The sequence below is a fragment of the Crocodylus siamensis genome, chromosome 1 (genome assembly GCF_052110815.1).
Source record: "Crocodylus siamensis isolate JL-2025a chromosome 1, ASM5211081v1, whole genome shotgun sequence".
NCBI lineage: Eukaryota > Metazoa > Chordata > Crocodylia > Crocodylidae > Crocodylus > Crocodylus siamensis.
In genome coordinates, this window is record NC_143395.1 from 199480760 (window position 1) to 199497823 (window position 17064).

The 17064-nt window shown below is 44.9% G+C and overlaps 1 protein-coding gene across 1 annotated transcript; it reads right to left on the reverse strand.

The window, feature by feature from the left end:
* Nucleotides 1-506: 506 nt before the first annotated feature.
* Nucleotides 507-13666, reverse strand: DSTN (destrin, actin depolymerizing factor). The gene is made up of 4 exons (XM_090052345.1): nucleotides 13471-13666; nucleotides 2786-3093; nucleotides 2438-2514; nucleotides 507-797 (listed from the first exon to the last, which is right to left on the reverse strand). Exons 1-4 carry the CDS (start codon nucleotides 13471-13473, stop codon nucleotides 688-690), a joined length of 498 nt encoding a protein of 165 aa, XP_089908471.1. The 5' UTR covers nucleotides 13474-13666; the 3' UTR covers nucleotides 507-687.
* Nucleotides 13667-17064: the final 3398 nt, after the last annotated feature.

Genomic DNA, 17064 nt, shown 5'->3' on the forward strand with positions numbered 1-17064 from the left:
TGTGAGCAGAGGTGTTAAGTCACTTCATTAATTAGAGAATGTACCAGAAGGGAGCTTTTAAACACGAGTAGAAGACAGTGGGTTTACAAAGAGACTGAGGACTATTTCTCTAGGAAAGCATGCCTATTTAAACTTTCATTTAGCTGAAGGATTAGCTATTTACTAGTATAGCACTGGAACTGTTTAGCAATTGTAAGTCAGCTATTTATGGTATTAATACCTATCTTCATGCTTACACAGATGTATTCACATCACTGTATGACTTAAAAAGGCGCTTTAATCTTGTGTTAAGAAACAACAGATGAGAAGAATTTCATAACCTGGCTGGCTGGCAGCCACAAAAAAAGAAGTCAGGAAGAGGCATTAATTTGCTCCAACTTCAAAGAGAGAGAAACCAGACTTCCCCATCCCTTGAGGTGCTGAACCAGAAGCTTTAGAGGCTGTTATTAACCTGCCTGATTATGTCTATCAATTGGTCAGCCAATGCAAGTATTAATACACAGAGATAATCCTTAGACTTGATTTATTTAGGGTCATTTGTACATATATGAACTACAGCTCAAGAGTCTACTTTATTCTACAAGACAGATTCCCTACAGTTAGTGAAACCCTGGCCTAGGATGTTTGCTTTACATTTGGGATATATGAAATGTGGAATGCTTGTAGAGTTGTGGCACTGTTTGGTATCTACACAGGAGAGCCTTCAAAAGCTACGACTAGGGAACCTCCTAGCTTCTCAGCAATACAAGCTCGGTTGAGATCCTCTGGCCCATTTGCTTGGCATTCATGCTTTATGCCTAAAAAGAGAGGCAAAAAAATTCAATGATGCAACAGTTGTTCTATATACATCATAATTTATTAGAAACATGTACAGATGAAGAGCTAAAGGAGGCACCCTAGTCATTTCAAGCACATAGCAGTCCTGCCCTGAATTCAAAAGGTCTGCAATTCTGAGCCAGGGTGCCATCCTGCCCTTTCCAGGAAATGTTGTGTTGGTTGGATGGGGAAGTGGCTACAGCAAGAGAGGATACCTTGCTGCAGCCTGGCCTGATGGGAGGGGCCACCTTGAAGCTACTCCCATCAGTCCCAGCTCTTGAGCAAGCCAGTGACACCACTACTGGACAGGATACAGGAAGTGCCACCTCTACCCCTGCACTTTCCACCAAGTGAAACACAGCCCCTGGACTTTATTCACCAAGACAAAAGCAGGGGAGACAGGTCTCCCTTGAACTGGGAAAGAAGCGCTCTCTATATCCAGCCCAGAGGGTGTGACTGAATTAAGAACAGCAAAGGGAGGTTCCTTGAGTCTAAACAAGATTGAGAACCATTGCCATAGATGCTCAAGTCCTACTGAATTTACCACCTTTTTGGCATTCATGCACAGATCCATGGTGCAGCTGTGCAACTTTGGGATGTACAATTCACCAGGGTGCATGCTAGTTTTGCCCTTCCCAGTTTTAGTCTCCTTTGCGAGTGAGGCTAGCAGTTTTACATTAGTACCATAGCTTTTTGGTACAGGGTTCTGATGCAATATATGAAGGGCCACCTATTACTGACAGGAGATCTAGAAAGCAAGGTTCAGATATGGGTAAGTCAACAGGGAAACAGACCATGTCCAGCACAACTGGAAGAAGGAATTAGCATGATTTGCTAGTGCAAGGGGCAACAGCCATGCTGGAGACAGCAGGTGGATGATAGCATCCCTGTCTCTTGCTTTGGAGGGCAGCTCTCAGTCTAACAGCCTTCCTTGCTATGGTTATTTAGCACTACTGAATTCAACTCCCAACATTCTCTTGTTGCAGAGATGTGCCCAAGTTCAAACCAGTAAGATCTAAATCAATTTTAGGTTGAAGGTGCAAATAGCCTTTTGATTAAGAGTTGATGTATAACCTTCTGACTACATCAAGTCCTTGAGAAGTGAGACATGTAATATACATCCAGCTGCTTCTGCTATACTCCCTGTCCATTAATGCTCCTTTAAAGGCTATATTCAGCCAAGCTAATGTAGGAGCATCACTTGCTATGTCAACACAAGTGCTCTTGAAATGTGTAGTATTTGGTTTGGAAGGCTTTGTACTTCAGTAAGCAGAGCTGTGATACCGTGCCATGCAGAGACAGCTACCAATAAGGTCCAGATTAATAGTAAGAATCTAAACCTTGTTTCCAAGTTATGCTACTGTGGAAGCATTGCTGTGCCTGGCACCGTAATGGTTTCAGAGTTTGAGCAATCTGTTTTAATTCCAAGACTTCAACACCAGGGGCCATTTCACTGCACACACACAATTTTAACTGCAGTCTCTCTTATCAGGAACATTAACCATATTACAGGTAATGTCACTTGAAGTACTCATCCATTATTGGTACCTACAAGGCAGTTAGCAATTGCACTGCAAAAGAAATCTAGTTCAGGTCAGGCAGTGTTAGCTATGTTACATACCTTGGAATTTCTTCTTGATAGCATCCTTGGAGCTTGCATAGATCATCTTACTTTTCAGAGGAGCTATTTCTGGTGCCCTGGGTTGGACAGACCAAAAGGAAAGTAGTTACAACCTTTGATATCCTGCACACAAGCTCAAGAGAACTGATAAGCAGTGGTCTGGTGGAAAATGAACACCTAGAAATCTTTTACATGTAGGTTTATGATAAAGGGATCAGCCACCTTATCACAAAGCTCAGCAGCAGGCTGATAAATCTATAATATGCTGCCAGCTAATTTTGCACCACAAAAAACAGTGTATATGCTAAACTAAAAGGCTAAATTACATAAACCACATTTGCAGCTTACCACAAGAAAAACATCAACTCTTCTTTTTTGGATTCCTTTGTTTCAAAGCTTGCATCGTACAAGGCATAGCGGCAATCCTTTTCAGGCAGCATTTGCACGAAGTGCTTGAAAGGATCAGTAACTGTGACACCAATATCTCCCACTAGGATCTCTTTGCCTTCTTCCACAACAATGCACTTTTTGTCTGGGCTGAGGCAGAAGATAACAGCCTTCTTCCTTTTCTTGATTTCCTCAGGAGTGGAGCATTTCCGAACTTTCATATCATAGAAAATGCGGCATACTTCATCAGCCACTTGTACTCCTGATGCCTGTTGAAAGAACCATAAAGAACTTCAGGTCCACCATTTTGATCATTCACCTCAATCTAGGGAGCTATTGTACAACTTGGTGTGCAAGAGCCAAGCTTAAGACCAGAAGAAAAGCCATTCTTGCCATAATACAAAAGGAGCAACTGTTCTGTCACGATCTGAAATAATGAATCAGTAGTTACAGAAGGAGAGGATGGTTTAACTTGAAAATGCCCGACTACAGTTAGCTTTGAGATCCGTTACTGAAACTGAGTTTCTGTGGAAAAGAAGGAAGACCCTTCTTGCACTGAAGTATCTTTCAGGTGAACTTTGGGTCTTGGAAAGAGAAATTATAGGCATATTTTGGCCTCATAAGCACCTGTGGTTCGCACCATTTGCTACAGACAGTTTACGTAGCCTATGTACAACATTTGGGCTTCAGCTCTGAACAGCTACAAAATAACTTGTGTAAGTAACTCAGGAGCTTCATGCTTTTATTAAGAACTAGTCAGACAAGAAACCAACCAACTTGCAATCTTACATTACCTTGATGCAGTTTGATGAGCTTTTTGCTCTTGATCGAAATTCCCTCATTGGATTATTTTAATCATCTCATGGAACGCTCTCTCCTCTCCTAAACACCAAGAGGTTCTTTACACAGGAGTAGATGGAAACCCAGAACTAACATTAAAAGAAACTCAACTGGGAATAAATGCCAGCAAGGGAAGTTAAGAAAGACTGAACTCTCTCCCAAGTCCACTGCTTCTTCAGAACTGAAGAACAGCTGGGCCTTCTTCCCATGCATCTCCAACAGCTTTGAATGCCATCATCAGGTTTGTACACTGAGATATACTTCCATGTGTGAGGACCACACTGGCAGTTCAGATATCCAAGAGGATAACACTGAAGTTAGAGCAGGCAAGAGAAAGGGCACAGGGAAACTAATACAGACCTGAGGTTGCAGCATTTTATATAGTTCACATGTGGCAGGATTGCTACATTCTTGTCTCAAGCCTCTCTCAATCCCTTCCTTAGTCAACTTAAACATCACAATTCATGTAATGCTGCCCTTAGATTTGGCAGTTCATGCCTTGCGTTAGAACTCAGGAACTCCTGTTCTTTGCTGGCTACAATATGGAAGCACACCCATGCCATGAAACAACCGGATGCAGCTAGTGTTGGGGGAGGATCATCTGCAAGTAAACATGGTTCTTATAGTAAGATTTTGGACTGCTAACAGAGGCAATTTTGCTTTTGACAGTTTATGGGCTGCAGCCATTTAGTCTACAGTTTGTCTGTTGCAGCAGAGACCAGCAATATTAGAAGACAAGAGAGTTTTACCGCAGAATAAGGATCAGGTGCAATGCTCAAAGCTCCTTCTAATGATCTGGTTCCCTTTTGGTGCCCAGACATACTATTGTAGCAGAAAACTAGAAGCTGAAAATCCTTACAGTATGAAGAAAAGCTCCAATTCTGAATTTAAGTTAACCTCTTAAAACAAAGACTGGAGTAACAGAAACTATGAAGACACTGCACGTGGCTTCATACTGAATGTAATTAGGGTGCTTGTTGAAAGGCACTGACTCTTTGGCTGCAATCTTTCCAGGAAATCTGCAACAGAGCTTCCAAATGTTTAAGACAGCAAGATACTAGGTTCTGGAATTTGTGGTTGTTTATGAAGGATACCAGGATTCAACATTTCCTCATGTTATGGAAGCAACAACTAATGCCACATGATCCTCCACTGCCAATCCTTTACCTTTACTCCAAACTAAATGAGTCATTTTCAACCTGTGGTTCATGGACCTGGGGTAAGGGAGGAGGGTGGTGGTGGTGTCTGCAGACCATCTCTAAGGGGTCATCAAAAGATGACCATAATCAAAAATATGTGAACACCCATGCACAATTCAAAGGGGTGGACACCTCCATTCAAAATTTCCAAAGGGGTCTGTACTTCCATTCAATTTTTTTTAGGGGTCCGCAAATGAAAAAAAAAGTTGAAAACCATTACCCTAAAACAATTCATAGCTATGTCATCATAGTTATTAGTTTGGAAAAAAAGGTTAATAACTTAGCAAGAAGCTGTAACAGCTTCAGTATGAACTATGCAGCCAAAAGTATATTCCTGCATTATTGCACAGAGCCAGAAATGTGCCTGCCATTTGGGAGACAAGTTGCTTCCTTATAAAGAAATCTAGTGCTGCTGGAAAGTCATTTGAGATTCCAAAAATGTTAGGAGCATTCAGTCTGGAAACTCAGAAATTCACTCTTAAATGTGGAACTGATAATTGAGATTGACCAGAGGTATGACACAGTGTGCTGGAAGCAGAGGTTCGGTCATATGAGATGGTGCTTCACAGCAAATGTTTCAAAGTGGCCAATGATGCTAAGTCTTTGATTATGGTGCACCAACCACTTGAAGACTCCTTGTGCAGTCTGATACTAGCAGTGATCTCATCACCCTAGAGCTATAATGATACAGCATTTTGTTTGCTCTGGTTAAGATGACTCGTTAAGACAACCAAGCCATATTTGGCAATCTTAAGTTGCCTGATAACCGCGCACAAGTTTGACTTCCACCTGTACAAGCAAGTGGCTATAATGTCAAGGAATAGTGGAAGGAGAGTTGTAACAGCTTAGGATGACTGGAAAGTTTTAATTAATAACACCCCCCACTCCCACCTGGCTGGCTAGTTAACTGAAGTATGATGCTGTAATTTTGTCTATAGCAGCAGATGGCCGCATCAGCAGCTCTGGAGAAGCAGCAGCACTACAATGAGGAATGCGCATCTCAACAGTTAACTAAATGCACATTTTAACCACAGCAAGGAATGAATAACTAAAACTGCAGCAAATTACAAGGGAGCACGAATAACTAAAATTGTAGTAAATTACTGCAGAGCAGGTGCCATACAGTAATTGCTTGTGCCCCTACTTTTACTTTACAGAGGTAATTCTTGGCCAGAGTAACGCAGAACCTTTGTGTGGCACCTCATGACACCTTCGATAGGATATCAAGGCACCCCATGATAATACTGCTAAGTATACAAATACTATTCACAAGGCAAACCCAGAGGATTTCAAATTGGAATCCACAGGTCAAAATCACTGACTTGTTGCAGTCTTTGAATCACTTGCAACACAAGTCTATTTTTTAGGTACAGTAGTCAAAAAAAATCCAGGAGCAGGCAGTTCCCAAGGGGGTCCAACACCAAAAAAAAAGAGTTTATAATCACTGCCCTACAGTGCCAGGGAGCTAAACTAGAGTAGCATAGCCATTGCTTCCTTATCTCAGGTTAAGGGCAGGCACATGGCCAGCTACCTCAGAGCAACTGACATACAGCACATCCTTCCCACCTTTTAACCTCACTATTATTTGTTTATACTTTAAGACTCTAGTTTTCTGGGCAATGAAAAGAACAACTCAAAATCCACATCCAGTTTAAAAGAAAAACCCAAGACACTAGGGCTGCATATCTGACAGGTCAAATAAAGTTTGGTCCATTCACCAGGCAAAGATTGGTCAAAAGTTGTAAAAAACTGCCAACAGATCTAAATAATATACAGGAAAGGCACAAATTCCCATTAAGTGCACCAAAAGAATGTAAAAAACTTATGTGTTAAAGGAAACTATAAAAAAAAAGTATTTTTTTCCTAAAATTGCTACAAATCTTTGACCAACAGGTCCAAAAAGAAAAAAAAATTGTCAATTGACCAGTTAACTGCATATCTGACCTGTTAATCAACTGGCTTGCCAACCCTAAAAAAAAAAAAAAAATCCACTAGTTACCAAACAAATAATCTCACTTCCATTTAACACAACTTCCTTGCTTTGCCAAAACATGGCATTTGCACCTATGCTGTTCATCTCTACTTGTTCAATTCTTACACTGCACAGCCCATAAAGAAGTAGTGGAACATTTTTTATTTTAGCCCATCTTTATTCTTTAAAGCAACAAACTTCTAGACTGCAAGTACAGCTACTCAATGGAATGCAAGACTGCTACTTGAGGGATGCAAGACCGCTATTGGAACACGCTTATAATATTCAGCAGGTAAGGATCTGTTTCATAGGCTCCATTTCAATGATTCCCAGAACACATCAGTAAAGGACAGCCTGGCCATGTGGTTCTGATCTGCTTCTACAACTGCCCATGCTCTTCAGTACCAGAGCACTTAGAGGCCTGTCCAAGCATGTGAAATGCAAGGCAGTAGCGTTACAAGTGGGAAGCAAAGAAAGCCAAGCCAAGTGGAAGCTCCAACAGCTCATCAGGAAGAGAAACGTGGCAAGGTGGTAGAAGCAGAAGGAAATGTCAAGAGTAGGAAGAATTCTCGTAAGGTTATTAAGCTCTGTATGAGCTAGGTGTTTCTTTGTGATGGTTTTCATGAAACAGTTAGTTGCTGCCTTTTTCCATTGACAGTTGCATAACACGCCTCCAGCATCTCTCACGGACTGCTCTGCTAGCAAGCTGTATGTTGTAGAAAACTAGCAATAACAGTCCATGTACACTGCTGCAGGTATGAGGGAAACCAAACGTAAACTGGCTGACAATATCACACCCACATCACTGCAGTGACACAGCCACTTTTAAATTCCCTATATTACAAGCATTATGTACTTCTCCCACATCTGCAAACCAAAGCTGGTATCCAGAGCCATGCAGATCCCAAAGCGTAAGGGAAAACAATGCCCTAGCTTGATAACTGCAGGTAGCAGACAGGCAATATGGCATGACTGTAAACTTTCTACAAGTATAATAAGCAAGTACCCCAAGTTGAGCACGAGTCCAACTTAAAAGAGTTTTTCCTCTTTGCATGAATAGTTCTGAAAGGCTGCAAAAATCTACACATCCCTGCATGGAAGTGAGAGTTTGGAAAGCAAATTCATGGGATGCATGCAACACCTGCAAGAGTGTTTTACAGCAAGTTTGAATTCCACTGCAACTTTGACAATGAAATTAGCCCAATCTTTGGTTAGCAAGAACTTCAGTATTTTGAATACTTAAATATTTTGGTACAAGAATAAGCTTTGTCTTTGTTCCACTGGCCACAGCAGAAGAGCCAAGAAAGGCTTTAAATTACTAAGTTGGAGTTTGAGTACCAGGCTAGATTTAGAGAGTTGAGACTGGTCCAAGTAGTGATAGCAAGGTTAATGTTTAGGTCCACTCCCTCTAAAGACAGCATGGTTTGAAAAGGACAGCTCTCCAATAACAGCATTATGTTTACATATAGTAAAATAGCTTAATTAGACATTCAAGTTCTCAAGAACTGGGTCTTAAAATTGCATTCGTTTGGGAAATAACTGCATACATAAACTCCAAACAGCATAGACTATCCATCTCTAGTCAAATGAGTGGAAACATTTGGTTCTTGGAAGTCAGCTCTTACATAAATTCAGTTGCACGTACAGCCCAAGACTACATTCCTCAAGCATTCTGGGCTTAATTTAGAAGGCACACAGAGGCCCCAGAACTTTGTATGCTCAGGATTGCTAGTCAGATTAATCAGAACACATTTACTTCTCAACATCTGAAGCAAAAGCAATTGAGATGGACCTTAAGTCATCCTCCACTCACTCCAATAGGATGTTCATTTATACCACAGGAAGTTGCTATGTCATACTTCTATCTGACCCATGATCCCTCATCTAGTACAGTAAATCTTGTTAACAATTGTTAAGTTTTCGTTACTCAGCACACGCCTACGTCATCTAGGAGAGTTTGGGCCTCTATGCCACCAAAAGCTGCTCTGCCTCACCTCTGGATGTCCTTACAGCTAACCCAACCAGTTAGACACACAGAGGGGTCATCCATGCTGGGATAAACTAATTTGGAAGACAACTTGGTCTGAAGCCAGGTTGTCTCTATAAAGGTGAAAGAACATATTTAAATTAAAGATTTCTAACATATGTTGTCATGCAATGCACATTTGCTGCCAACTATACTATTAACTGCCAACAAATACTTCAATTTCATATATAGTGTACTTAGATCACCAAGTACCAGTCCAGAGTTCTATCCTATTGACCCCTCTATTCCTTCCCTTACACATGCATTGTTGAGTCAGACAGCTGGCCCTTTGGCAGACTGGGGCAGGGCTTTTTTTTTTTGTTTGTTTTTTGGTTTTTTTTGCAGCAATGTAGAATAAACTCCGATTCAGATCTGGAGCAAGATACAAGACAACACTGCTGTTGTGTAAGAGGCCATTATTTACACATCATAAAGCAGCAAGTAGTACAGTTATTTGCATATCACTCCAGCAAGCCTGCAAGACATGTCTACAGAATAAGTGTTGTATTTTATATTAGTTGGGTGTCTTGGAAGAAAAGCGAGGCTCCATTCCAGCCTTTTGTCTACCAATAAAACAACAGCAAGAGATAGAAAAGCAGAGGCAGAGAAAAAAAAAAAAAAAAGACTAAATAGCACCAGAAAAAGATGTTCTTTCCTCTGAAGGTATAATTATAGTGAAAGAAAAATCAAAATTACTTTCTATCATTTCGATTCTATGTGGAAAACATACTTAGTGGGAGGTCATCTTAAAATCAAATTCATCTTAGATTCAGGTAAATACAGTACATGGTTTAGTATTTGGTAGTCTTTAGTACCCACTGATGCTTACTAACCCCAGCCCACACGTGCACAAAAAAACAAATACAGGAACTGTGCCACCTGAAAGTAGGAATGCTGTTGTGGAGCTAATGTACTCCAGAGTCAAGGCTGACATGCAGAGGACACTGCAGGATGTTGATAGTTGTAGGGTACTGGGTTCTTGCAGAAGTATAGCTTTATAGGACATAGGCATTTAAAGAAGATAAAAGGTTAGGTAAAGTTATCATGGGTTAGCTTCCATTTGCTGGGGTAAAAGCATGCAGACAGCCAGTTAACACAAACCAGCTGATGCCCTCTAAAGACCTGACCTTCCTTTACCTCGCAGTCACTTTCTAGGGCATGGGCATGTAAACCATATGCAGCAGAAGTTCTTTGGGACTTGTCACAACACCTGAAGGCTCTCCTGGCAGAGGTATAGTTACTCTAGGACTCCAGTGCTCCTCTAGAGTTCCTTCAAAGAACGGAACCTCTTTGCTTTTGAAGGGGTCAATGGATCTGGTCCTTCAGAGTTCTCGGGAGCAATTGGGATCTCTATGAATCCAAATACTGTTTACCAAGACACCTTTCTCATGCAGACAGCTGCAGATGTAGATCAGAAACATTCAGAGCTGCTTGGGTCCTGGCTAATTGTCTCCTGTGAGAGCGCACAAAAACAGAAAACCAACACAGCCCCATCACCAGTTGCCAAGAGTTTCCAGCCAGAAAGATGGCCATTACAATAATTATAAGCTTAAATTACTATTAACCAATAGCTTTGAGGGGCAGGGAGGAAAGGGGGTGGGGGTGGGAGGAGAAAGAGCTGCAGGCTCTCTGCAGGCCATAGGACAGTTTAAGCCAATGACAAACTAAACCTTAGTCTAAGGCATAAATGTTTAAAAGCAGGAACTACAGAGATCACATGTAGAATACTCCACTGTCCTCTCCTGCTTGCAGCAGGATCAATAGCCTTTGGCAGAAGGCATGTTTGTGCTGTGACAATCTTTATCCTGTTCCAATGAGTCTCCAGCTGCATGGGAAGAGAAAATTGGGACCCTTCAGTGATTCAGACACTGCCTAACTAGAAGCAAAATGAAGCCTTACCACAGCAATTCCAAACCAGGTTTATGCATTTCAGACTAGGTATAGGCCTGTCTGAACAAGCCAACTTTCAGTAGACAGCTCTCTTACTTCTCTCAAGAAACAAGACCCAACATGCTTGTGCTGATTTTTTGTTCATTAGCGAAGGACCCATGTTTTAGCAGATTTTTGTCTAGTCTCTCTTGGCTTTGAGTAAGTGGAAGTTTCCAAGGGAAACTGGGAAGTTTGGTTTTGCAACTTCTAAAAGCAACTCTTGCCCAAGCTTTCTGTATCTTCTTACAGCACTCCCATTAACTACATTCTATTTTAGAGGTTCAGTGCCAGCAATTTTCTCTATTCTGGTGTTATAGGAAGCAATACCTCACCAGGTCCACACAGAGCAAAGAAATATTAACCATATTCCCTGACATGTTTACCATATTTACCACCTTTCCACCAAGAATTAGTTTCCCAGAACTGGGGGTGCATGTCTTGAGCAGAGACCCTGATTTTCTGCCCAGAACAGCAGAAATGGCAATTCTATTCAGACAGTGTGACAGTAGTCAATTTACTTCTTGGGTGGTTATAATCCAACTCCTGCCAATTGCTCTTCACTCAACAAGTGTTAACAATCACTGCCCTTTTTTAATAGGTCTCCATGTTTCATTAAATCAAGTTAGCCTTTCTTGACTAGCTTTACTGAAGAATCTGGAATTTAGCAACTCCTGGCCTCTCCTCTCCTATTTCACAGCCCTGCAGACTTCTTAGCTGTTTTCTAAAGTCTAGATCTACAAACAGAGGCCAATCTTCAGCAACAGTTAGTTTTAGCTCTTGGCAGCTCAGCCAAGAGCTACTAACAGTTCAGCTGCAAAAGGGGTAAAACTGAAGCTTTTTCCTGTGCAGCAAAGGGAGCATGGGTGAGCTGAAGACCAGGCTCCATTTCCATTTTGTGTGGCCATTACTGGGGTGGGGGAGCATTTGTTCTGTCTTCCGAAAAGATAAGTCAAATTAAGGTATTTTTCTTATTCAGGGGCACGTGGTATGCAAGAAGATATCGTATTAGACAAGACAAGCCTTACAGAAGCTATTTATACACACTTTGTGTAGGCTTGACTTTAACTGGTCCAAGTGGAAGTTAGTTGAGCATTTACGAGTGCTCCCTAGCCAAGTCAGTTCTCACCTAGAAACTCTTGATTTTCTTCTGTCAAGTGTTTGTTTAGGCTGGAAGGTAAGGGCCCTCTTCTGGCTCCAGGGTTGATAAGATGAATTGGCTAATACCTTTGTAAATGCAGCCATAGCTTGGCTTAGGATAAAAATGAGCTCCAAGGAGGTAGAGCTGTACAGCACCAGGTCAAGTGTGGCAGCCCTTCCCCCACCAACACTTCAAAGAATGTGGTACTTCCTGGTTTGCAGATTAAGAGGAACAGAGAGAAAATAAGCAAGACCAGGCACTTAATACACTTCTCTATAGTTTTTTTACTTTTCAATACTTGAAACTGTCTTGCCTTGTCACTGTGGTACAATGCCACTGAAGCACCTGCTGTGCAAAGGTCAACAGCTCTGGAGCAGCAGCCTGAAAATCGTATTTATTATGCCTGACTGACTGGGCTTGTGCAGGTAAATTGCCTTCTACCACTGCATTTGCCATTAAGAACATCCCCCTCAGGCAACAGGACCCCAATGCTGGACCATAATGGTACCAAATGAGGCATTACCTCACAACAGTAGCAGTGACAGAGGAGGGAGTCTGCTAGAGAACAAGGAAATGCTTTTCAGTGAGTCATAGCTCTGCTTCAGCAAGTGCTGTGGCTACGATGAACAGGGTGCTACAAGGAGAGAAAAAACAAAGCCTGGTGGAGCGGGGGCAGGAGAGGAGGCTCTCCACAACAGGAATTCAGGGGCTGCAGATGTCCTGGTTAAGAGAGACCAGCCACTCTTGAAAGGTACCAAAAGATTTTTTTTTCAGGGGGATGCTCAACTGCATGGAAGAGATCGAGTTTCACAGCAAGGTCTTCAAGGCAGCCATAACCACCAGCTACACACAAGGGATGCTCAGTTGCTGCATCCAATGCGCCCCCCCGTCACTGCTGGATAAAGCTAGTCACAGGGCCTAGACACCGTGGGGCAGCCGCAGCCCTCCACCCAAGGTGTTGCAGGCTGGGGACCGCACAGCCTGCCCCCTCAGCCCTCCACCCACAGCTTTCCTGCTCTGCCACACACCAGGTGGCTGAAGGGCGGTGCCACCAGGTACCATCAGTTCCAGGGAAGCCAGACACTGCCCAGCCCCTTTGGAGGTAGGCCCATAGGCCACCCCTATGCCTGTAAGGGCAAATGCGGGGGGGGGGCAGGATCCTCCCTCCTAGGGCAGCTCCCCAACCTTATAACCCCCCCAACCTCACCACGTGTGGCACCAGGGCAAGGCGGGGACACCCCGGAGGGGGACGACACGTACTCCCCTCCCCCCGGGATGGAGTAGGGAGGGGAGCGCCGGCGCTAAGAGATCCACACTGCGGGGGGAAGGGCTGTAATCCGGAGCCGCGCGGCGGAGCGATGGCGTCTAGGCGGGGGCGCCCCCCCCCGCTTGAGGCAGATGGTACCTCCCCCACCCGCCCGCGTCCGTCTGCCGCGGCGGAGGGGGGGGGGGGTGCGGGCAGTCCAACGGGGAGGAGGGTGGAACGCGGGTCCATCGCCCCCCACCGGGGTCGGGGGGGGGGGGGCGCACGCGTCTCCTCACCATAGCGGCGGCTGGGTCCGGCGGGCGGTGCAGGCGACGGGCTCGCGGGAGGGCTGGACTGAGCTGGGCGCGGCGCGGGCTCCGGGAGCAGGAAGGAGCGAGGCGAGGCTAGGCGCGGGCCGGGCGGAAACGCTGCCGACGTCACGGCGCCGTGCCCGGAGGAAGCGGTTGCTAGGGAAGGAGCCCCGCGTGGCAACGCCCGTACCCTCCGCTGCGCGCGCGCTAACTATAGCCCGCCGGCACCACCCGCCCGCCTCATATAGACACACAGCGCGCGCGCTCTCGCGGCCCGCCCCGCTGCCCAATCAGGCGGCAGGGGTGGCGGAGCCACTGGCTGGCCGGCCAATGGCAGGGCGGCTTGCTGTCGAGGAAGGTGGGGGGGGGGTGTCTTTCTTTCTTTCCCTCTCTCTTTCCTTCTCTCAAGGGGCGGGAGTGGCCCGAGGGCCGGCTAATGGCGGCGCCTGCTGCAGCCAGGGGGCGGGGCTACCTGCGTCAGGTGCGGCGGGGGGAAAGGGTGCAGGGGGCGGGGCCAGACAGGGGCGGGGTCAGCGGGTCTGTTGGTTTTTACCTACTTTGGTGCGATCAGGGCTCGCCCCCTCCGGATTGGCTGGGCCCCGCCCGAGGCCCCGCCTCTCACTCGCGCGTGACTGGCGGCAGCGCCTGCCGCCTCGCGCTGCGCCCTGCCCTGCGCGGGGGTGGGGGTGGGGAGGGAGCTGGGTAGCGCGTGGGACTCCAGGGTGGCAGCGGCGTCCGCTGCTCTGTGGGGGAGATACTGGGAAGGGCCGGGGGATGCTGCCATATATGCAGGGAGCCCCAAAACAAGCCGGTCCTGGGCTTGCTTGGGCACCTGGCAGCTCCTCCTGGCGTATCTCCAAGCTGCAGAGACTCCCTGTGCCTGAAGAACGGCAATTGTGGTCAGGTTCTTTTTTTCCCAAGGATTCAGTTGTTTTCATCAAATACGTTGCATCTACCTAAAGAAGCTTGCCTAGCAGCTCTTACAGCACTTTCCAGAAGCTCCCAGGCCTTGTCTGCCTGCCTACTTATCTGGCTGTGCTCTCTGGCCAAGTGTAGCACTCATGCCCAGCTTGCCAGCTTGGTACTGCTCTTCCTGCGGTGCAGCTGGAGGAGAGCAAGCAGATCTGCCCTCCGTTTAAGATAAGGGACTCACCTGCAGGGCACACCCTTCTTCTGGCTGAAGAGGTGGAGAGGACTTTGATCACTCAGATGGGCCCGCTGCACCTTTTGGATGACCTCATAGCTTGGTCCCAGCTGTAGGGCACAGCTGGGGCTGCTGCAGCACCTATCCAAGTCTGTGGGAGTGAATCACTTGGGTGGGTGCTAGCTAAGGTTGTCCTCCGTTTAAGATAAGGGACTCACTTGCAGGGCACACCCTTCTTCTGGTTGAAGAGGTGGAGAGGACTTTGATCACTCAGATGGGCCCGCTGCACCTTTTGGATGACCTCATAGCTTGGTCCTAGCTGTGGGGCACAGCTGGGGCTGCTGCAGCACCTATCCAAGTCTGTGGGAGTGAATTCACTTGGGTGGGTGCTAGCTAAGGTTGTGATTCAAATGGAGGAAGAGGCATACTGTTAGAGGAAAACAAAGATGAGGTGCCTTATCTACACTTGGGGTGAAGCAAGGCAGCAAAACCAAGGTTGGAGGATGTTCAATTGAAACTAAGGTTGGGTATTTGACTGGTTAAATACAGTTGTGTCAACTGAGTGGTCAAATATTGGTCAGAAATTGTCCATGGATCCAATAATACACAGCAAAAGCACAGATTTGCTATTAAGAAATGTGTCAAAAAATAAAAACAAGTATTTCTGTTAAGAAAATGACAAAACAAAAAAGGTGGTTTTTGTGGAATTGCTATAATCTTTAATAGGTAACAAAAAATCCAGTCCATTGACCTGTCAATTGATGATATTAGACTGATCAATTAGCTGGTTTGCCGGCCCTAGTTGAAACCTATTTGTTTCAAACAGAAGGGAATTGAAATTGTCAGGTGGTCTGACTGCAGTGAAAGGGGAGCTGAGTGTCTGGGGATGCTGCTTTTGAGGGGAAGGAGTCCAAGGAGCTGAAGGAACCTTTAACATGAAGCGGAGGGGTTTGACCAGCTACCAATTTCTGTTTAGAGTAGTGGAGATACAGCATGTGAAGCCCTTCCTCATTTGTATGTGCACTTTTCTCTTTTTGGTAGAGGTTTGTTGCATACTGGGAGGACAAGGTATCAGTGAGAACTCACACCTTGTTATTTCCAACCATTTATACAACCTCTACTCCTTTCCCTCCCTGGAAATTCCAAAATAATAATAGACCAACAAAGTTCTTTGGTTAAATCCGATGTCGTTTTTATTAGACCAACTCATAGTTGGAAAAATTTTTCTTTGCAAGCTTTCAGGCATAAATACCCTTTGTCAGGCTGATGAAGCATCTGCAGTTGGGGGGGGGACCTCCTGGATGGAATGAGTAGTAAAGAAGCCAGAGGCTGGTATGCAGGCAGGAAAGCCAGTCAGTGAAAATGTAAATTGAGGAGTCAGTGGGTGAGTGCACACACCAACTGTAGATGCGTTCTCAGCCTGACGAAGGGTATCTATACCCGCAAGCTTGCAAAGAAGAATTCTTCCAGCTATTTGAGTTGGTCAAATAAAATATATCAGATATATCCAAATAACCTTGTCTGCCTGTGTCCTTAGATCAACACGGCTACAACCTATACCCCTGTAAAATAACAATCGTGCGCTCAGGCGTGTGTACACTAATTGGCCATGGGTGTGCTTTGAGTAACTGAAGGGTGAGAGCTTAAGCACACTTACGGCTGATGCATGCTTCAGGCAAAACTGCTGCTTTTTCAAGACAAGGAGCACCACAGGTGCAGCCCAAGGAGAAAGGGGAATGCCTACTTGATCCTGGGCTGTTCCAGTGCCTAAATGATTGCAGGTGTTTCTTCCTTTCTGTAGGCCCCAGTTTCATCCAGTCTCTGCAATGCTGTGGTTCTGCTCAATGCAAAATGGCTGGCGGTATGATTCTCTGAAGTCTGCCAGGCGTCTTCTCACTGCTAGTTATGAGCAATCCCTCCATAGCTTAAACAGACTTTTAAGGCCCACATACACATTTTTGTTGTGATGGAGAGAGGCTGGAGTATAACTGAATAAGTCCTCATTTGTTATGTGTTTTTGCTGTCCAGATACAAGCTTTCATGAGTTTTTGCTATGTTAATGCACATCCTGTTTGTGGTTCATTCTAAAGCAGGAATTATGACTTTGGTGCATTGAGGTTTACTACTTTGCCTTCAGGAGTTATGCCCAGCAAGCACATGGCAGAGACCAAGAAATGAGAGGCAAAGCAACAGAATGATGAATTGCTTTAGTGTTCTTAAAATGGCATTTTAGACTGTGTCTCCTATCTCTTCTCACCTAAGCAGTGCCAGCCTTTTCACCCAGTGTTCAACGTCGAGTTCAGATATCCTCTAAGGAATAATAATACACATACAAATAAATTAGAAGAGCTTAGACTATACCACTGATGTATGTTTTCCAAAAATTTTAAGTCTGATTACTCAGAACAGCATCTCTGGTTAACTTGAACCTTTCC

Coding starts and splice junctions, on each gene's coding strand:
- DSTN (XM_090052345.1), bottom strand. Junction 2,515..2,785: donor GAGTTGATGTTTTTCTTGTG/GTAAGCTGCAAA, acceptor TGTCCAACCCAG/GGCACCAGAAATAGCTCCTC. Junction 798..2,437: donor TATCAAGAAGAAATTCCAAG/GTATGTAACATA, acceptor CTCTCTTTTTAG/GCATAAAGCATGAATGCCAA.